Source organism: Lactuca virosa, chromosome 8, assembly GCF_052849685.1.
Source record: "Lactuca virosa cultivar CGN04683 chromosome 8, Lactuca_virosa_CGN04683_v6, whole genome shotgun sequence".
Classification (NCBI taxonomy): Eukaryota; Viridiplantae; Streptophyta; class Magnoliopsida; order Asterales; family Asteraceae; genus Lactuca; species Lactuca virosa.
In genome coordinates, this window is record NC_136433.1 from 193,279,514 (window position 1) to 193,302,734 (window position 23,221).

The 23,221-nt window shown below is 36.1% G+C and overlaps 1 protein-coding gene across 1 annotated transcript; it reads right to left on the minus strand.

The window, feature by feature from the left end:
* Nucleotides 1–2,890: 2,890 nt before the first annotated feature.
* Nucleotides 2,891–7,383, minus strand: LOC145128444 (putative inactive receptor kinase At5g58300). Its single transcript, XM_079063236.1, has 3 exons — nucleotides 6,960–7,383; nucleotides 4,481–5,725; nucleotides 2,891–3,678 (listed from the first exon to the last, which is right to left on the minus strand). Exons 1-3 carry the CDS (start codon nucleotides 6,967–6,969, stop codon nucleotides 3,047–3,049), a joined length of 1,887 nt encoding a protein of 628 aa, XP_078919362.1. The 5' UTR covers nucleotides 6,970–7,383; the 3' UTR covers nucleotides 2,891–3,046.
* Nucleotides 7,384–23,221: the final 15,838 nt, after the last annotated feature.

Below are 23,221 nucleotides of genomic sequence, written 5' to 3' on the forward strand. Positions count from 1 at the left end.
ATTATATTCCATGTCTTTTGTCTGGGGATATCAAGCAGAACGAAGGGTTATATGATCACTTATCTTAGGACACGTAACTGACTGGGTCAGAGTTCGGCAGCAGCTTTTGGAAGCTACAATTTGCTGGTCAAATTTAGAAGGCATACTAGCAATTATAGTTACAGACTTATCCAAGTGGGAGACTGTTGGATTAGGTGTCTAAGCCCATAACTATAATTGGTATGTACCTGAATTGATAGCAGCACAGTCCTTTTGGGTTGCCCTCAACCTAGCAACTGGACAAGGAAATTATGAAAGGAGAGATATTAATTTATAAGATTAATGAATTAATATAAATGATTTATTGATATGTTAAAAGATTAATATATTAATAAGAAATCATTATGTTTAATTAATTGTTAGCCAGAAATTAATCAGAATTGATTTTGGGGTTAAAAGAATTAATTATAAGGTGCAGGGACTAGTTTGCAATTATCTAATAGTTGAGTGGAAGGCTCTAGAACCCCCTTGGAAGAGGGTGGACGAAATCTTTAGGGGAAACCCTAATAATTTCGTCCATAGGGGCTTGGATAAGGCCCTTGGGTTTGCTTAGGCCCTAAGCAAAGGATAACTAGGGTTTCCCTTAAACCCTAGATCCCTCAGCTATATAAGGAGCCTCCTGGCTCACATTTTGTGTACTGATTCTTTGGAAGAATACCTTGGCCGAAATTGCATACTCCCTCTCCTCTCTCTTCTACTTTCCTTCTTGCTAGTTTGGGTGTGATTCCATTAGAGGCATTACACTTGTGGTGCTAAAGCTTCCAAGAAGATCAAGATCAAGATCAAGGGAATATCAATTGTTTGCTATAACAATTGAAAGGTATGTAAACCCTAAACCCTAGTTTACTATTTTCGAAAATAGCCTCTCTCCTCTAGGGTTCTTGTTTTGCAATTCAAAGTTGTATGTTCAATAGTTAAAACATAGATCCAAAGTAGGTTGCATGTGAACTTAGGAATTGTTTTCTAGTTTATTTGTTGTACCTAAAACCCATCACCTTTGTTACGCACTCAACGTGTTCGATGAAATTCCCCTTAAGGATACAGTCATGTGGAACACAATGATTGCTAGCTACGCGACTCATGGGCATAGGAATGAAGCTTATAATCTAATTGGTTCAATGAAAAATTGAACCAGGGCTCCCTTTTTGGGTTTCCCTTTTGTCAAGATGTCATGACCATGGTAAGTTTTCAATTGGAGAAATGGTATTAAAAGGATCTTAGAGTTGAATCCCGATGATAACTCAAGGATTTATGCTTTGATATCGAATTTTTATGCCAAATGAAGAAAGTGGGATGAAATTGCTGACATGAGAAATGTAATGAAAAAGAGCAGGACTCAAAAAGCGTCCGCTAATAGCTCTATGGAAGTAAATCGGAAGCTTCATGCTTTTCTAAGCCTTAAAAAATACATGACAAAATCAGTAAAACTTGCATTAGATTGTGCATTGTTTGTTTGTATACATCACAATTTTTTAATCTACTAAAGCCCCAATAGAGAATCAATAAGTTGAGGCAACTGGTACAAAAAAAGTCAACATAAATTATTCAGAATCAACCCCTAAAACATAAAGGAATTATTGAATCAAATTTTATGTTTTCAAATGTTTGTCAAAAAATGGCCCAAGGAATTATTATAAAAAAATATTGTTTAAGGGTAATATAGTCATTTTGCATATTCAATCAGATGCAAAATCAAACAGCAAGTTTCAATCAGAAGTTAACTCAGTCAGCTTCCAACCCAGTTAGCAACTATCAAACGACCCCTTAATGATTTTTGAACTTCTAAAAAAATTCACCATTTTCACATAAGCTTTAAGGAAACTTGTCCATTTATTCGAAACCACTCACTTATGGAACTTAATCCATACATTATTTTCTTAATTTAAGGTCTTAAACTCATTTGGTATGTAAATTTTGGAAAAAAAATTACGTTTAAAAGCTTAAATTCGAAAAGGAATGCTTAGACCGAATGGATCTAGACCAAAACAAAATCCACAAAAGGAACTGTTCAAGACCGTTCCGAGACAGATTTTGTAGACTTGGCAAACGTGTCGTGTCGTGTCGGGTTCATGTCGTGTCAAGACATTAAACGGGTTGAAAGGGTTTGACCCTAACCCGACCCGCTTAATTATCGTGTCATGCCGTGTCAACCCGTTTATTTTCGTGTCGGTTTCGTGTCGGGTTCCGGGTTAAGGTTTAGACCTTGTAAATATGTTGTGTCATGTCGGGTTGAAATATTTTAAAAGTTGGAATGTAGGAATTGTAAAGGCAAAAAGGAAAAAGTGAAACACTGGAGTTATGAGAAGGAATGACAAAATTTATAGTAAGTTTAAAATGAAAAATGAAAAGAGTTAAAGTTGGGGAGCAAAAGGGATAGGTGGTGAGGATAACTAAAATTAAGTAACTTTGAAAATTTGAATATTACTTCTAATTCTTGAGGTTGGTCCACTTCAAGTCTATAACATATAATATATTTATAATAATATAAAATTTATTATAAATAATATATAATTAAACGGGTCATATTCGAGTCATCTTCGACTTGAAAGTCTTGACCATAACCCTACGCGTTTAATTTTCGTGTCGTGTCAACCCATTTACATAAACGTGTTGAAATCTCTGACCCTAACTCGCTAATTCCGTGCCGTGTCATGTTTTGTCAGGTGTAAGATTTTGTCCACCTCTAGTTAGGCTACTTCACAATGTCACATCACACCCTATAGCCTAACTACGAATTTTATCGAAGTCGTTTTAATCATTTGCTCCCGTTAAAAGACTTTTTTGAAAGAAATTATGATTGAACCTGAAAGATCATCCATATCATGGAGTTTGTTAATTTCATCCTAAAATATGCCAAAATAAAACAATTTAAATCTTCCTCACCAGTTCCACAACTCCATAAATCATGTACACATCAATCAAATGAGGATTTAGCAAAATCCAGAAAATCAAATAAATTTATTCTCCTTTCTTCACAAACTTACAATTTCAAATTTCAATCCACAAATCACGGCGTCTGCACGCGAGAATCCTTGGATTTATTATCATCAGACGACGGCCGGTTTTCAGAGTCCGACAACCGGACCTCCTCAATCATCCTCACAACCTCCTCCATCGTCGGCCGCATATCCGGCACCCTCACCACACACGCCATCCCAATCTGCAACATCTGCACCATCTCCTCTTCAATATTCTGAAACTTCATAAGCTCGACATCAAAAACCTCCGCCGTCCATTCTTCCCGGACCACCGACTGCACCCACCGGGGTAGATCCACCATGTCTTCTCTCCCCGGAGACTGAATCGGTTGTTTTCCGGTGAGCATTTCGAGGAGGAGTACGCCGAAGCTGTAGACGTCGGATTTGTGAGTGTGTTTTCGGGTTTCGAGGAGTTCTGGTGCTCGGTAGCCGACGGCGTGACGGGAGGTGGGAGGAGGGAAGTTCATGAGCGGAGCTAGGCCGATGTCGGAGATGCAGCCGGTGGAGTCGCTGTTGATGAGGACGTTTGCCGATTTGATGTTTCCGTGAGTAAATTTTGGGCCTCCGATTGAGTGGATGTGGGCGACGCCTCTTGCGGCTCCTAGGGCTATTTTCACTCGGGTTTCCCAGTCTAAGGGGTTTCTCTCGGTGCCCCTGTTTCCTGTAATTCATTGCAATTAATTATTCCGGTTGGAATTGGAATTGGAGATTCCATTCCGTAACATATTTATATTTAGTTGCTAGTTGCTACGATGGAATTCATCCTTCATATTTCATGTTTGTTGGAATTTTTTGAAATAAATAAAAAATAAAGAAATCATAATTCATATTTCATTATTATATTGAAATAAATAAAAAAATAAAGAAATCAATTTATATATAGTTAAAACATACCTACAAAACAAATTTTAACATTATTGAGAAACACATTACAGAAAAGCATAAAGTGTTTTTGTCATTATTGAGAAAAACATATCAGTTTAATTATAAAAAACTATATCATTATTAAATAAATAACAGATAAAAGTGGCTAAAATCGTTAAAATCACGAAAGCGCATTGTGGTTTGTATGTATTTTCCTTTTAAAATTTATCAATTTAATGGTCAAAAGATTTATATTTATTTAATCACTACAAAAAGTAGTCGGCTAAATATATATAAAATGGTAAAAGTATAATCGTTATTTTTTATTTTTCACTTTCCGCATGTAATAATATCATGTGCTATGGGGAACATGAAAATTTATTAGTTTGTCCCATTCATTGTCGAGTAGAATCAAGTTTAAGCTATTGTACTATAAAATTTTACTTATTTTTTGCCCAATGGTCCTACTTTTTTGCCAAAAAAGAAACTGACTTTATTGAAATGCTCTCACTAAATTAAAGTAACCAAAGGCTCATTAAGAAAGTAGGATGCTATAATACACATATAAATGAAAAGAAACAAAGAAAAGAAAATCATACCATGCAAGAGTGTCAACAAGCTACCTCCAGACATATAATCATAAACAAGAAGTTTCTCATCTTTTGAGTAATAATAAGCCCGAAGTGGGACAACATTTTGATGTTGTCCAACTCTCCCAATAATCTCCATTTGTTGTTCAAATTCTTTCTTCCCAACCACAACTTCTTTCAACCTTTTCACAACAACAGTCATCGACTCCTCAAGAACCGCTTTATACGCTGTTCCAAAACTACCCTTCCCAAGAACCTCAGCAGACGCCCTTAACAAATCCTCAAGATCAAAGTTATAAGAACACCCTTCAAAGAACACCAACTTATTCTTTTCAGGCTCTTGTACTCCACTCCCAAATTCATCCCTAGGCTTTTCACCTCGTGTAGAAGCCTTCCCTTTTGTCACCCTTCTAGGATCTTCTTCTTCACTCTTTCTCTTCACACAACACAAAATCAGCACAATAAGTGAAATCAAAACCAAAATCCCACCTCCAACTGCAATCGCGATAATTGCCCATAATGGAAGTTTCCTTTTTGAGGTTTCTTTTTTAGGTGAAGAAGGAGATATTGGAGAACAAGGGTTTAAAGGAAGCCCACATGTGAAAGAATTCCCGATAAATGATGAACTTGGGAATTCTTTAAGGGAAGATGGAATTGAGCCATTGAGATGATTGTAGCTTAGATTTAGATGTTTTAATGTAGGGATTGTTACATTTGGGATTGGGCCAGATATGGAGTTGTTTTGGAGGTTTAACCCGGTTAACTCGGTTAAGTTCTGGATTCCGGCGGGGATGTTTCCGGCGAAGGAGTTGAACGAGAGGTCGAGGACGATAATCCGGGGAGGAAAAGTCGCCGGAATGTCGCCGGAAAAGTTGTTGCGTTGAAGGAAGAGGTAATGGAGGGAAGAAAGGGATAGAAGATCAGAAGGTAAGGTTCCATTTAGGCGATTTGATCTAAGGCTTAGAATCTGTAATGAGTCGAGTTTTCCAAGTGTGTTAGGTGGAATTGGGCCTTTGAGCCCAATTGCAGGAAGTCGAAGGGCAAATACGCGGGTCCCATCTGAAGTACAGTTTATGCCTACCCATGAACTGCAGATTTCAGTGTTGTTGTTCCAGTTGAGCTTTGGGCCATGAGGGACAGAATTGGAAAAAGCTAAAAGCGCTTGTTTATCTGAGTTTAAATCAGCTGAAGATAGAGGTAGAAGGAAAAGTATGAAGAAGATTGACTTAAAGCAGAGTTCCATGAGGAAATTTCCTGACATCAAAAACAGAACAAATTAGATGAGTAAAAGACTAAAATCATATAAAATAATGACATTATGCATGATGTTACAGTTTCTTATAAATGAGGGACATAAGACATTCTTGCATGTTATGTTCATGGTTTCATAATGTAGACACAAGAGTGGCAGAAATCATGGGGTTTTGCTAATGGATTAGGAAGTTATAAAAAGTGGAGAAATTATTAAGATATTGTAGTTCACTTCCCAAAGCATATGTTGCTCATTAAAGAGAAATAAAAATGGGAAAAGGTAGCCATTATGGAAAGCAAGAAGCAAAAAAGGTGTTATTGAGAAGGGTATACTGGAAACAGAAAAGGAGTAGGACTTAATTTTCTTCCACCTAACAAAACAAAAAGAAAAAGAAAGGTAAAAAGGACTTGTGTATCTTTTGAAAGAGAAGTGGGATTCTGAGTTTGTTTCATAATATTTTTAGATGAGAATATCTTGGATTGCTACATTTGTGAATGTATCAAGAATCATATCAAGTGATAATGAACTGAAACTCCCTTTACAGATATTAGAGAAAGACTAGCAATTGTAGTTCCCTTAAAATTTTCTATAATTATCATGTTAAGGAGAAAAGGGCATATATTTCTCCTACCTATTTAACTTAATTTGTAAAAATTCAGTGGTAGAATGTAAATTAGGTTTAAGATTAGTTGGGTCTGATGATCCACCAAATTCTAGAACTCCAAATCAATTCAGCCTTTTTGGTTGCCTTGTAACTACTTATCTCTGTATCACTAAAATTACAATTTACCTAATTAATTTTATAAAATAAAAAGTTAGAACTTTGGAACTTTCAGCTACCAAATTTCATCTCTTTTTACTTCAGATCAAACATTGACCCTTTCTACTCCCACCCACTCCCTCAACCACAACCACAATCACAATCACAAACGCACAATTCTATCCTTACATAGTCAAATTTTGAAAGCACTCTTATACACGATTTTTACCTAAAGTATGTTAATTATGAAATGCTCAAACAGATTCTATACTAGTATACTTAATTTGTTCCATGAACTTCTAGCCAAATAAAATCACACACATGTAACCTAACCTAACAAAATTATAATTGTAAAATTGCATGTATGTAAAACGAACTTTTCGTCGAACAAAATCACAAGCACGGATATTAAGCTTAGATGCATAAATTATAAGTAAATTGCATAAAAATAAATGAAATTTTCCAACGCAATGCACCTTGAAACATAACGAGAGAATTCGCCTTTGAAGTTCTTATCCGCGAAAATTGAGCTCCGTCGTCGCCATCAGAGCTTCAAACTAACTACAACTGAAATTCACCGGAAAAAATGTCAATGAAACTCTCCGGCAAAGCTCCATCGGCATTTTCTTCACGAAAAGCGTCGAAACCGAAGACAACAATAGATCTCAATTTGAGAGATAACTCTAATAAGTTAGCAGCAGAAATTGACTTAAACACCAAGCATTTAAAGCGAAAAAAATCTCATCAGAAAAATTCACCAGCATTTAATTATACACACACAAACACGATATACTCCACAGTTGAGCTGGATTCCAAATTTTTATATTGAAATCGCAGTAGAAAATACAGTGTAGAACACACAGTCTGTGTGTTGTAGTGTGTGAAAGAGAGTGTGGAGCACACATGATGATAATTCCTTTTTGAGCGGGGTTTTAAAGAAATATTTAATTTACACATGAGGACATTTTGTTATAGTTTTTCTCATTATTACCACCGTGTCAGTCTACTTGTATTCTTGTGTTTGGTATAAAGTGGTCTTGTAATCTTGTTCTTTATTTCTGACCAGACCTTGATTTATTTAAACATTACACTTTACCCCCTGTAAAGCTGGTGTTGACCATGTGGGAATTAATAATGGTATGGTTTGACTCCACTTCCAGTCTTCCACTACATTCTTCACAGCGTACATTTGAGTTTATGGCTTTTTTAAAGCAAAACAACAGTATATTTTAGTTGTTTTATTTTTTACTTTTTATAGTAATAATTTATTATTTTGTTATTTTGTTACGATACTAACAACATGTGAATATTTTCTATTGATAATAGTAATAATAATTTGAAACTTAAAACATGTTTATATTTATTATAATTATGCCGCTATTATTTCTGGGAAAATATATAAATAATGTATATTATAAGTTAAAAAATATAAATGTTTTATTAATAAAGTAAAAAATATAAGTGAATTGCTATTATAACTAAAAATAGAGTGTATTTTATGATATTATAAAAATATAGGCAAATGTTTGTCAGGTGTCGTCTACGACGACAGTTTGGGTGGATTTCGTGATTCCTGAATTTGATGGTGTGCCTCAAATGTTTTCTTGGATTGATAGTCAACCGGTTGTTCATTTAAAGCGTATCACAACAACATATGTTGTTTTATCGACAACGATATGGGTATTTTGGTGTGACCTTATTGCAATCATTTTTGCTGATGAGGAGTTTATAGGAAGGAGCATATTTTTTACATCGGTGTGTTTTCGTTTAATATCAAAATAGAAAACAATTATAAACTTTTTTAAGCAGGTGGTTTTAAAAGTATAATTATTATATAAAACAATAAAAATTATGTAGTTGTAATTAAATAGATATTGAAGATATGATATCTTAATAAAAATACAAATAACTATACAATTATATAATCAAAAAGTGAAAAATAAAGATACAATACTATAACATATAAATAGATATAACTAGGTTCACCATCAATTTTGTTTCTCTTTCTCGCTATATTAACCAACCCCAGTGGAGGTCCATATTGTGTCACTTTGAATTTTAAATGTGTTTTTAAAAGTCATTCAGAAAAGGTTATGTTAATTCTCGTTTAACATTATGTATTTCTTTCATATCAGACAAAGTCACACACCAAATATACTTTATTGGAATTGGGTCAGGTATATTGATACCGCACATATGGTTAGATTAATGGTTAATACTTATACCTTAACGCTTTGTTCCCGAGTTTTTTTGTAAATTCATTAAAGAAAAGGGAAGGAAAATTTTGACGGAAAGAAAGGGAGGTGAAAGAAAAATATTCATTATTGCGTGTTCCCGAGTTCGATGGAAATGAAAAGAAAATTTTAAGTTTTTGTGTTCCCGAGTTAGGAGGAAAAAGAAAATAAAACTAAAAATTTTCTTTCCCCTCACTTTCTTCCCAAATCCGTCCAATTTGAAAGGAAAATATGACTCCAAAATCCTTCCCCTCCCCTCACTTTCCTTCTATTAATGAAACTCGGGAACACGATTTTCCTTCGACACCCTCACTTTCCCTCCGTATCCTCCCATTTCTCTCTTTAAGTGGAACTCGGGAACAAGATGTAAATGGTGGGTGTGATGACACATTTTATCATATTTTTTGTTTAGCTCGTCGCATCATTTTTTTTATGCCCCTACAAAACTGATAGGAATGATTCTACAACTCATCATATTCTTTTAAATGTAATTTGTTAATTATATAAATATTTAAAATATATATTTATAATAATAAAAGAGAAATATTTCATTAATTTTATTAACAACGATTACATAGCTACACACGATAATTATATAAAAACACTCCAAAGACTAATTGTATATTTTTTTTCATAATTTCCTCTCTGCCCTCAAAATCATATTGAGCTCGTTTCCGGTGAGATGATCGGTGTTGCACGTTAAAATTTTCGTATCACGGTTTTTTTGCTTTTCTTGTCGCGCTCTTTGCTTCTTCTCTCGAGTTTTTTTTCTCTTCCAATTTTTTCTTTTCGAAATTCAAACGATTTTTGAAATTCAAATTATAAATTTCTAAATTACTAGCTACCTTGTGAATGTCATCTCCTCTTTTGGTTCATGATGTAGTCAACGAAGACCCTCTCTTTTTAGCCTTATATCTACCCATCGGACGAACTAATTCTTCGAGTTCGAGATTATCATCTACGTTCAAATCAATCTTGAAATGTGCATTTGATTAAGTAATGTAACTCGTCTCCGAAATTTGGTTCTTTTCGAACCACCTTCTTCGCTACCATACTCTTTTAATAATTTCAGGGACGTGGCTAAAAAATTTCAAACATCGATAAATTTAAATGGACGGTGTCATTTTCGCCACACCACCGAGGTAACACATCACCACTGCAGGATGCAATAACCAAGGTTTCAAAAGGTGTGAGGCGTGGCGTGGCGGCAATGTCAAGACTCAAGCTTTATGCGCGCATTGCGAGTCATGGTTTTTTAAGGCGTGATGTAAGGCTGTGATTTTGTATTAATTTATAATTATATTACCACATAAATATAGATTTATATCAAACATAACAAATTTTTAGAAGTGTTATATCAACAACTAATAACAAAAAGTTCAATAATTGTATACCCGATCAGAAAAGGCATATCAAATAGCGAAAAAATGAGTCTCAAACGAAAAAACTTGCGCCATAACACACCATAATACGCCATGACACGTCATATTACACCTTGTCACGCGTCACGCCTAACAGCAATGTCATGAAGCTTTTCGTAACGGCGGAGCCACGCCTCATGCATTGACGCGCCTTTTACAACACTGGCAGTAACCCTCCACTTCGACCGGTCTTAGATTACAGACTTTAGGTTTATATATATATATATATATATATATATATATATATATATATATATATATATATATATATATATATATATATATATATATATATATATATATATATATATATATATTCTTATAGAATTCTTATAGAAAATTTGAGTTCAATGGAGCACTTGGAACTCAATGGAGCACTTGGGGCTCATGGAACATGTAACAAAGGAACGGGTCATCTGAGAATGGAACGGATCATCTGACAAAGGAGCGTCAAGTGACAAGGGAATTAATCTTCTACAAGGGGGTATGGAGCACCTTGGAGTGTAATGGAGCACCTTGGTGCATGGATGTGCAATACATGCTCAAGGTAAACCTTTAGTCTACCCTTCAAAGCCAAGAGTTGACCAAAAGTCAACTCTGATCAAAAGTCAACGCCTAAGGTCAACGGTCAACATTCCCCTCAGCTCACCCTCACGTCGTAACCTATTCTCTGGTCACGTCGTGAGAATGGACTCAACCCATACCTACTCAATGAGTCGACTCAGTCACAACTCATCCAACCAGATTCCTCAGATCGGGACATCCTTATTTCTCATGTCGTGAGATTTGTTCTGACCAACTTTGAGCATTAAGCTCTTAATCCTTTAAGACATTCTTTGGGACCTTCTAGAGGACCTTCCACGATCCTAAGGACTATAGAATCGTAGCTTTTCAGTCATGCATGTCCAATTCATGACTTAGATACTAACTAGGTCAAAAGAAACGTAATAAGATTAAGACTCATGCTTGGAGTCTAAAACCAACACCAAAACTCAGATCCAAGGCCTCATATACAGAAGATGTCTCAATGATCCATAAAGTTTCCAAATTTATGGATATCATGCATGTTACACCACCTAACCATGCAAAGAAAGTCTCCAAAACCTAGATCTAGCATGCAAGAGGCAAAAGGTAAGAGCTTTATGACTTACAGAGGTCCAAAACCTCAGCAAGACCAAAAGGTAGAAACTATATTGCCAAAATGAAGCACTACAAGAGTTCTCTTCCACTTCAATGGACCAAAAACACCAAATAATCTCTTCAAGATCACCAATAATAGACAAAGGTCTCAAGGAGGTCGAATTTAGGGTTTTCAGGAGGACAGGGAGTGAGAGAAGCTGAGGATGGGCAACCCTAGCTCTCTCATTCCATTAAATACTCAAAAATTAGGGTTTGGGGTCATCAGGATTGGCTCACATCGTGAGGCCTCATGCTCACGTCATGAGGTTCAAGAATGTTGGTCAAATGGTCAATGGTCACTCACGACGTAACCACTATGGCTCACGTCGTGACCCTCCTCTAAAATGTAATAATTCAATAATTTAAGTACCTCAAGGATTCAGATGCTACAATTCTCCCCCACTTGAATCAGACTTCTTCCTCGACGTCTGCCGCTGCAAATAACTATGGATAATGCTCCCGCATCTCATCCTCAGGCTCCCATGTCCATTCTATACCCTTTCGGTGATGCTACTTCACCTTCACCAAACCCACGACTTTGTTCTTCAAGGCCTTCTCCTTCCGATCAAGGATCGCCACCGGTCTCTCAATATAATCTAGGCGATCATCCACCTGAATATCCTCAAATGGAACCTATGTCATCCCCATTTTCACGGCCAGAAAGACCAATTTTGTTTATGATTTATAAAAATCAGAGTACCTCTTTTAATAAAAACGTTGCGGAATTTGTTTCCAAAAAAACATGATAAATACGTTATCAAAATCAGAGTACCTCTTTTAAATCCCTCAGTGTAAAGTAGCTTCATATCGACACCTGTGATACAAATAAGCATGAGTGGGTCAGGTTGGGAAACCTGGTGAGTACATAGGGTTTTCAACCCACAATAATTTAATTATTATGTTTAAACATCAAACAATCAACCCAATTACCCATCCCCATTATCTTCCTTACTCTTAAGGATCTACCCTAAGAATCATCTATCCTGCATTCGTTCATTTCGAAGCCCATTGCTTCCAGGTTTTATATGATAGGCACTAAGTCCATAGCTACCAATGCTTGTTAGTAAAGCACTAATTCCATAGCTACTAAAGTTCATTCATCGGGTACTAAATCCATAGCTACCAGTGTTCAGCTAATAGGTATTAAATCCATAGCTACCAACGTTTATTTAATAGGTACTAAGTCCATAGCTACCAACGTTTATCTAACTTGTACTAAGTCCATAGCTACCAATGTTTATTCGATAGGCACTAAGTCCATAGCTGCTGATGTTATTTGTTAGGCACTAAGTCTATAGCTGCCAATGTTCACTCATATCATCTTTCATCTTTCATCATTCATCTACCCATGTTTTACCCAACATATTCGTCGATATAAAATACATATACAAGTTAAATCATTTAAAACATGTATAAATCGTTCATCCCTCATAGATATCAAGAACACAGATAATATGCACACATAGCACGTAATTTATATTAAATACTTCATATCTATGTGTAAGATGAAAGTAACTATGCACTCACTTGTTAAAGTGATGATTCCAAACTCGGACAGCGCTTCGCTTCTTAACAATATAATTTCCTTCGACGAAACCTAGTATTATTATCACTAGATTTTAGTCTAATATTTACCGTGACTAATTATTAGTCTTAGCATTATTATTATTATTATATAAGCGTTTAAACAATATTTTCCAACCACTATGTACAAACAGGGGCCAGACATAAAACATCGGAGGGCAAGGCCATTTTGGCATATAGCACTTCTGAAATCCAACAACCCTATGCGGCTCTTTAAACCAGATTCCCCGTACCGCGAGTAGTTAAAAAGATATTATAACGACACTTATATAAGTCATAATAATAACCCAAATATTTATTATAAGTTCATAATAACAATACTAATTTTAAATATAAGTTATATTTAAAATATGGTAAGCATAACTTACTTACAATGGGGTTTTAGCTAGGAGTCGGGCTCTGCAGGGGCAGAACTTCGTCGCTGAATCTTTCTAAGAAAGATTCTAGCAACGCTTCACCGCTTACCTTACTATACTAAAACTACAGAAAGAGAAGTCGAATCACAAGGGACCGAAATGCTCGGGGGATAAGAAGAGAAAGACTCTTGAATCAAGAGAATGGTGCAAGAAATATAAGAGCCTAGAGGCTCTTATTTATAGTAACTGAATTTTCAAAAACCACCCTCTATATTTACTTCAATGACTAAACACCTCTTTATAATACTATTTTAAATAGATTTAATGATGTTTTTACTAAACTAATGTCGAAAGTACTCAACATTAGTCTTATAATGACCGCATCGTCGATACCTTTATAATGATATATACATATGTATATATATGTAGAAGTATATATGATTTACGTTTTATTTTAATACGTAAATGTGCTATTAAAAATTATAACTCGTTCATACGAACTCCATTTTTGACGTTCTTTATATCCACACGTTGGTATTTACGAGTACTACAACTTTCATTTAGACGTCGCCAGCTAATTCTCATTCTATCTCAGATTTACAAAACTGTATCGAATTTATCGCGCTCGAAGAGTAGGGACCAAGTTTCGTCCATATCTTTAACATACGAGCTCTATTCTTTACGTTCTTTATATCCACGCATTGGTATTTATGAGTACTACAACTTTCATTTAGACTCCATCGGCTAATTCTCATTCTATCTCGAATTTACAAATTTGTATCGAATTCGCCGCGCTCGAAGAGTAGGGACTAAGTTTCATCCATATCTTTCGCATACGAGCTCCATTTTCGACTGTCTTTTTATCATTGAACTGCTATTAACGATATATTCATTTCTCGTTTATACTTTTTTAGTTAAAAATCGACCAATCTAAAATTCGAATTTCAGGCTGTGCATTGATGTGCTAAATATTAGAAAAATCATAACTTCCTCATACGAAGTCAGATTTGGACGTTCCTTTTACGCACACTCTCGGTTTAACATATACTACGACTTTCGTTTAGATCTCTAAGGCTAGAAAGTATTTTATCGTAAATTCACTTTTTACGATTCCCGGTGTCGTGTCAGTTTTTCCGTAAAACTTCGACGAGTCATAATTCTTCGTTATAACTCGGATTTCGGCGTTCTTTATATGTACGAAACCCTTATGAAATATACTATAACTTGGTTAAGATTATATATTCTAAATAATCTTCTATTAAAAAGTCATTTTTGACGCTTATTGTCTCTAAATTGACTAGCCCGAATCTGCGGGCGTTACAATTTTCTCCCTCTTAGGATGATTACGTCCCGGAATCATCAACAAAACAAGGCTTGTATAATGACTCCATACGTTATCTATGCATCCTAGGTAATAATCGAAACTCTTATTTTATTTCAAACGACTATTTAACTCTTGGACTTCTTGACTATTGGCGGTGCTCAATCTTGCACCCACTCTTCATACGGTGTTGGACTTTCAATTGTAACCTTCGAGTTACAATCTTGATCCTTATTGGAAACTCCTGATGCTTCGTAAACAGACTTTACTTCGATTATCGTAATAGACCGATGGGTCATGTTCTAATGACATCTCATCGTATGATGCAATGCTTAGACTCAGGTCTCTTAGAGTCAAATTCCAGAAAGGAATATACCTTCCTTCATGTTCTAATCTGAGATAATCATATTCTAGCATGCGGCACTTCTAGCTACAAGCTTCTTACTTTAACAACGATCGCGGAAGTTCTATTGATTGCTTCGATTATCTTTCATTTCAATCTTCTGGCTTAGGTCAGATGCTACATCGATCTTGGTTCTCTGAACCATGTAACATACTCATCTTAGTCAGACTCAATTTGATATGACCAGTTGGGTCGGAATAACAATCTTCCTCTTAGTCATTACCGAAACGATGGTAACGACATACTTGAAAAAAATGGAATCAATTACTAGCTTCTTAGTAACCTTGTGACTTTCCCTGATCCAAGCGTGAGTCCTGTGCTTCCGGTAGTATGGGCCTCTACTACCATTCACACCTACTCATACTCATCCCAAGTATTGTCTCGCGGTCCCCAAGTTCTTATTTCTTAAAAGCACAAAACAATTTAACACATACGAATGTGTCCAAATAATCATAAATATTTCCCTAGACTCTACTAGGACTTCTTCCATGCATATCTTCAACAACCATTCTGCTTCAACTTGGTTGGTGATGGAAACATCAGACGATAGGACAACTTTAGGAATTACACCAATCGTTCTATCATCCCGCCAATCAAATGTGTACATTCGTACGTACCATACTCCTCTATACATAACTTTATTTTATCAAACGTATTCTAAAAGCAAGATACCACTCTTACGATATCTTCCGATAGGTATCATTCACCATCGTAAGCCTTCTCATTTCCTCCATTTATTTAATTCGCTACGAGTCTTCACCAAGACGTTATGTTTACGGAAGCATGCGTTCAGTATATCGAGACGAAAATATAGATAGAGAAGGTTTAAAGCGTGTAATCCTCCTAATTACTCCGAAAAGTTACATGCCAGTTCTAATACCGTAATTAAACGTTTAGAAATCAGAACACATAAAATTTCCAGATCCAGTCGGCAACAGACCATAGATCCGATCAAACAATAGCATAAAGCATCACAAATCATTTAGCACATAAAAGCATTTTAGGCTTCTTCCCTAATTAAGCTAGTGCTTGTGTCTATTCAGGTGTACTTCCTAAAATATATTAGACACACTCCTCACGATCATCGCTTAGCAATCTAAGTTTAAGTCTAGAAATTTCCTAATATTCCTAGTTCGCTTAAACTAATGCTCTGATACCAATTGTGACATCCCCATTTTCACGACCAGAAAAGACCGATTTTGTTTATGCTTTATAAAAATCAGAGTACCTCTTTTAATAAAAACGTTGCAGAATTTGTTCCCAGAAAAACATGATAAATAAGTTATCAAAGCATTTCCGAAGAAATGTATTTTTATCCATTTTATAACATTTGGGATGTCATTGTCAATACAGAAACATAAGCATAAACAGACCTTACATTCATTTACACTAGTGATCTACATCTCTTTTAAATCCCTTAGTGTAAAGTAGCTTCATATCGACACCTGTGATACAAATAAGCTTGAGTGGGTCAGGTTGGGAAACCTGGTGAGTACATAGGGTTTTCAACCCACAATAATTTAATTATTATGTTTAAACATCAAACAATCAACCCAATTACCCATCCCCATTATCTTCCTTACTCTTAAGGATCTACCCTAAGAATCATCTATCCTGCATTCGTTCATTTCGAAGCCCATTGCTTCCAGGTTTTATATGATAGGCACTAAGTCCATAGCTACCAATGCTTGTTAGTAAAGCACTAATTCCATAGCTACTAAAGTTCATTCATCGGGTACTAAATCCATAGCTACCAGTGTTCAGCTAATAGGTATTAAATCCATAGCTACCAACGTTTATTTAATAGGTACTAAGTCCATAGCTACCAACGTTTATCTAACTTGTACTAAGTCCATAGCTACCAATGTTTATTCGATAGGCACTAAGTCCATAGCTGCTGATGTTATTTGTTAGGCACTAAGTCTATAGCTGCCAATGTTCACTCATATCATCTTTCATCTTTCATCATTCATCTACCCATGTTTTACCCAACATATTCGTCGATATAAAATACATATACAAGTTAAATCATTTAAAACATGTATAAATCGTTCATCCCTCATAGATATCAAGAACACAGATAATATGCACACATAGCACGTAATTTATATTAAATACTTCATATCTATGTGTAAGATGAAAGTAACTATGCACTCACTTGTTAAAGTGATGATTCCAAACTCGGACAGCGCTTCGCTTCTTAACAATATAATTTCCTTCGACGAAACCTAGTATTATTACCACTAGATTTTAGTCTAATATTTACCGTGACTAATTATTAGTCTTAGCATTATTATTATTATATAAGCGTTTCATAATAACAATACTAATTTTAAATACAAGTTATATTTAAAATATGGTAAGCATAACTTACTTACAAGGGGGTTTTAGCTAGGAGCCGAGTTCTGCAGGGGTAGAACTTCGTCGCTGAATCTGTCTAAGAAAGATTCTTGCAGCGCTTCAGCGCTTACCTTACTATACTAAAACTAAAGAAAGAGAAGTCGAATCACGAGGGACCGAAATGCTCGGGGGATAATAAGAGAAAGACTCTTGAATCAAGAGAATGGTGCAAGAAATATGAGAGCCTAGAGGCTCTTATTTATAGTAACTGAATTTAAAAAACCACCCTCTATATTTACTTAAATGACTAAACACCCCTTTATAATACTATTTTAAATAGATTTAATGATATTTTTACTAAACTAATGTCGAAAGTACTCAACATTAGTCTTATAATGGCTGCATCGTCGATACCTTTCTAATGATATATACATATGTATATATGTAGACGTATATATGATTTACGCTTTATTTTAATACGTAAATGTGCTATTAAAAATTGTAACTCGTTCATACAAACTCCATTTTTGACGTTCTTTATATCCACGCGTTGGTATTTACGAGTACTACAACTTTCATTTAGACGTCGTCACCTAATTCTCATTCTATCTCAGATTTACAAAATTGTATCGAATTTATCGCGCTCGAAGAGTAGGGACCAAGTTTCGTCCATATCTTTAACATACGAGCTCTATTCTCGATGTTCTTTATGTCCACGTGTTGGTATTTATGAGTACTACAATTTTCATTTAGACTCCATCGGCTAATTCTCATTCTATCTCGAATTTACAAATCTGTATCGAATTCGCCGCGCTCGAAGAGTAGGGACTAAGTTTCGTCCATATCTTTCGCATACAAGCGCTGTTTTCGACAGTCTTTTTATCGCTGAACTCCTATTAACGATATCTTCATTTCTCATTTAGACTTTTTTGGTTAAAAATCGACCGATCTAAAATTCGAATTTCGGGTTGTGCATTGTTATGCTAAATCTTAGAAAAATCATAACTTCCTCATACGAAGTCAGATTTGGACGTTCTTTTTATGCACACTCTTGGTTTAACATATACTACGACTTTCATTTAGATCATTAAGGCTAGAAAGTATTTTATCGTAAATTCACTTTTTACGATTCCCGATGTCGTGTCGGTTTTGCCGTAAAACTTCGACGAGTCATAACTTCTTCGTTATAACTCGGATTTTGGCATTCTTTATGTGTACGGAACCCTTGTGACATATACTATAACTTGGTTAAGATTATTTATTCTAAGTAATCTTCTTTTAAAAAGTCATTTTTGACGCTTATTGTCTCTAAATTGACTAGCCCGAATCTGCGGGCGTTACAATTATCTCCCCCTTAGGATGATTACGTCCCACAATCATCAAAAAAACAAGGCTTGTATAATGTCTCCATACGTTATCTCTTCATCCTAGGTAATAATCGAAACTCTTATGTTATTTCAAACGAGTATTTAACTCTTGGACTTCTTGACTATTGGCGGTGCTCAATCTTGCACCCGCTCTTCATACGGTGTTGGACTTTCAATTGTAACCTTCGAGTTACAATCTTGATCCTTATTGGAAACTCCCGATCCTTCATAAACAGACTTTACTTCGATTATCGTAATAGACCGATGGGTCATGTTCTAATGACATCTCATCGTATGATGCAATGCTTAGAATCAGGTCTCTTAGAGTCAAATTCCAGAAAGATGGGTCATTCCGAACACGTACCAATCGGCGTCTGTAATCTATCATCGCCTCATTAGGGCTCAACCAGTCCATCCCCATAATGACCTAGCTCTCGCACAGGGGAATCGGAACCAGGTCAATCGAATATTGCTCACTGAATAACTCCAAAGTGCATCTCCAGTGAACTCTCGATACCCGCACTGGACGGTCATCCGCAATCTCAACCTCTAGAGGATAATACAAATCTCTAGGGACATCATTGAACCTCCTGCTAAGTTCAAGGGATACAAAATATCGGGTAGCCCCCGAATCGAACAAGACCAACACAGGAATACCGTTCACAATGAACGACCCGGTAACCATATCAGGTGTTGCACGAGCCTCCTCGACTGTCAGCTGGAATGACCTGCTCCGAACTACTAGCGCCTCCGCCTTGCCCTGGCGGCCATCAGTGATCCTCAAGGTTGTTGGAGTAGGTGCTTCCACTGGTCCCACTGTTGCTAGACTTGGAAAATTGGCCTTCTTATGGCCCCTCTGATTGCAATGGAAGCAAATCGGATCAGATCCCTGGGTGGTGGTAACAAAAGTACAATCCCTGCCAAAGTGCCCTGTATTGCCACACTTGTAGCAGCTCGAACCTCCCGCTCTGCAGACTCCATCATGTGCCCTACCGCACTTTCCACAATAGATCCGACCCTGTTGGCCCTTCGATCTAGATTCGAAGCCCTTGGGTTTCTTTGTCGAAGCCCCAGTCGTCTGCCCATGCTCTGCCTTCCTCTTACCTATGTGCTCCAAATCAATCTCCCACTCTCGGGCACCCTAGCTATCATGTCATCCATTGTCGGGCAAGCGGAAAAACTAACAAAGTCTTGAATATCTGATCTCAACATATCATGGTACCGAGTCTTCCGCATCTTCTCGTCTGCGGCATATTCGGGTACCAATAAAGCTCTCTCCTGGAACTTGGCGGTGATCTTCGCTACGGTCTCAGTCGTCTATCGCATGTCCAGGAACTCCCTCTCTAGCTGTTGCACCTCAACAGTCGGTTCAAACTCTACTCTGAATCAGGTCACAAAATCTGGCCAGGGCATGGCCTCAATGGTTGAGGCTCCCAGAATGTATCCAACCTCCTCCCACCAATGTTCAGCTCGCTTCCTCAGACAACCTGAAACGATCCTCATCTTCGACCCCTCGGGGAAAAAGCTCGTCATCTAGGCATACTCAATATCTGCTAACCAATGCCTGGCAGCAATAGGGTCCTTCACCCCAACTAATTCTGGTGCCCCACATCGCCTGGAATCCTTGAAGAAGAGAGTGCAGGCCCCAGACTGGCTAGCGGACAGATCGGCCCTGAAGATCCGAAATCGATCCTCCATCATGTAACATCCCAGTATTTTCTGTTTGTAAAGTCAACTCTAGTCAACCAAAGTCAAACAAGAGTCAACTGAAGTCCTTTTTATTGTTTGGGTTTTTATTTGGGTTATAGTAATAACCTTTATTTGCTAAAATCCTTAAAATATCCATAGTTGAATTTAGAAGTAAAGGGCTTAAAAACCGAGAAACTTCGCATCTTATTCCTTTGCTTCGGACCGCAAACGCTTCGGGCCGCAAAGAGTTTACGGTCATACACTCCTCGGACCGTAAACTCCTCGCAGCCGTAAACGAGGCTTCGGCCGTAAACGACTTGCCGACTTCGGACCATAAGCCCCTCGGTCGTAAACCCTCGGATATATATATATATATATATATATATATATATATATATATATATATATATATATATATATATATATATATATATAGATTTCCTTCATTTTTCACCATTTCTCACACTTTCAACCCAAGAAACTCGATTTTCTCTCAACTATCATCAAGATTTACACCTTGATCTTCAAATAAGTAAGTGTTTCTCCCATTTCTTACTTGATACCTTGCTTAATCTAGTGAAACCCTATGATTTCATCCATGAAATCATCTCTTTTGGTTAGATCTTCAAGAACACCAAGAACACACACTAGTTCTTTAGACCGTGAACACCTCATTCAAGCTTCAAAACGTAAGTATCCTTCCGTATACTAGTTATTCTATAGAAGTTCATAACATACACCCTTGAAAACAACCATTTCCCAAGAACATAAGAGTTTACGGCCATGAGCATCTCCCTTGGTCGTAAACCCTCCTCAAGATCTTCTTTGGCCATGAACACAATTGGTCGTAAACACCTTTGTGTGGCCGTAAACCCCTTTAGAGCAATCACATGTGATTGTAACACTTAAATTCAAGTGTTTCCTAGTCCCTAAAGTGGTTTCCTATCATAATTAGTTGTTATGTACACTAATTATATCCATATATGTATCATTATATGTTTAATAGGATCCGTTGTGTTCAAGACTTTACTTGACACTTAGCATCCTACACCAATCTTACATTTGAATAACTTACAACAGGTGAGTTCATACCCCCGTATTTTCATAGTTTTTACTGTTTTAAAAGGGGGGGGGGGGAATACAAGTCTAACACAAAGTTTTTGTGTTATAAACAAGTGATTTCAAATATCTTATCAAATGCATTTCAGTTATCATCAAATCAAATGGTTTTCAATGATTGTTTCAAAACAACATCAAGTCACCAAAATGGATTTCAAAATATCAAACTTCTTTTCAAATGTTTTTATAAACTTATATTTCTCCCAAAAATAATACTAGTATATATATATATATATATATATATATATATATATATATATATATATATATATATATATATATATAAATAAGATTTAAAAGGCTTAGGACTGATAACCCACTTTGGTTCCTTTTCCTTGTTTGGATGTGGGATTACAGGTATCAGTTATTTGTCCGGGTGTCATTTAAATTTTACTTATATATATTTGTATATGTATACAAGTATAAAAGTTAGTTCATTAAGTTCAATTACCCTTTGTAACATGTTGAGCAAGGGGTTACATTCATGAATACTCGTTATCAAATCAGAAAGTACATATAAACTATAATAGGTATAATTTATGATTCATAGAACATTAATTCACGATTCAAGTATACTAGAGTACATTGTTTTACAAGAACAAAGGTTTGATTCAAAACTATTCAAGGGTATACATTCTTTCAGATACATGTTAAGGATACTAATTAAAGAACATATTATCAATCATTTATTTTAGAATGATTGGGTTTTCATAACTATTATACAAGTAACGTTTATATAATGCTTTTATGAGTCAAGTAGTACAGGTTGTTTAATTCATTTAAGCAACATAGTTAAAGTCCTTACATTATAACCAGAATCTCCAGCAGGGGATCGAAACAATGTGTGTATAGATCTATATTGGGATTGACAACCCCGCACTCGGACTGCTAGCTACAGTCAGGCATACACGCCTGTGAGTGACAAATTGTTATCAACAGCTTTCAACGCATTCATAGCGTTGGGTCAGGCCATCTAGTCAGTATGGTTATAATAACTCACATAAAAGATATTAACAATATGTTAGCGTATAATTAACTAAACTTAAGTACATTTTCAAAGTACTAGTTTACAAGATACAGTTTACAGTATTACATTACAGTTTATAATAACAGTTGATGAAATCAGACATACTCTCAGATACAAGCTTACAAAAGGATTACAAATACAGAACATTGGTTTACAAATAGAACAGTTTTATGTAACAAAAACTACTTTTCATATACAGCAGAAAATATAGGATTTTCTGAACAGTTTACATATTCAAGGAACAGAAAACATTCTTTCAAACATAAATACTTATGCACTCACTCAACTTGATGTTGATACTATCTTTTCAAATTACTTGTATCCTCAGGGAACCAGTTGACAGGTACACCCCGAGCTTTTTGAGAAGATGGAGCTATTTATGTCTTGTCTTCTTCCTTTGTATAACTATTTAGTTTCAGTATACAATGATGAAACACATGTAAATACTTATACTTTTTAAATACAGTGGTTGTTTGTACTCTGATTACTATAATGCATGTGTTGTGATACTACAAATGAAGTCCTCCATCCCCGGACGTTTCCGCCGTCTGGTTTGGGGGTGTGACACATCAGCTCCATGATACCCTCCTTAATCGACCCGAACATCATCGGGGTCGCATCAAGGATGCCTCTAGTAATCTCAGACGCAATGAACTCCCGTAAAACCTCATAAATTGGTTCGGTGCCCGTGCCCGAAC

Bases quoted from the DNA above. Each gene is read 5' to 3' on its own strand.
- LOC145128444 (XM_079063236.1), bottom strand. The intron at 3,679-4,480 runs GTATGATTTTCT...AATGAATTACAG, and splicing joins CTTGTTGACACTCTTGCATG to GAAACAGGGGCACCGAGAGA.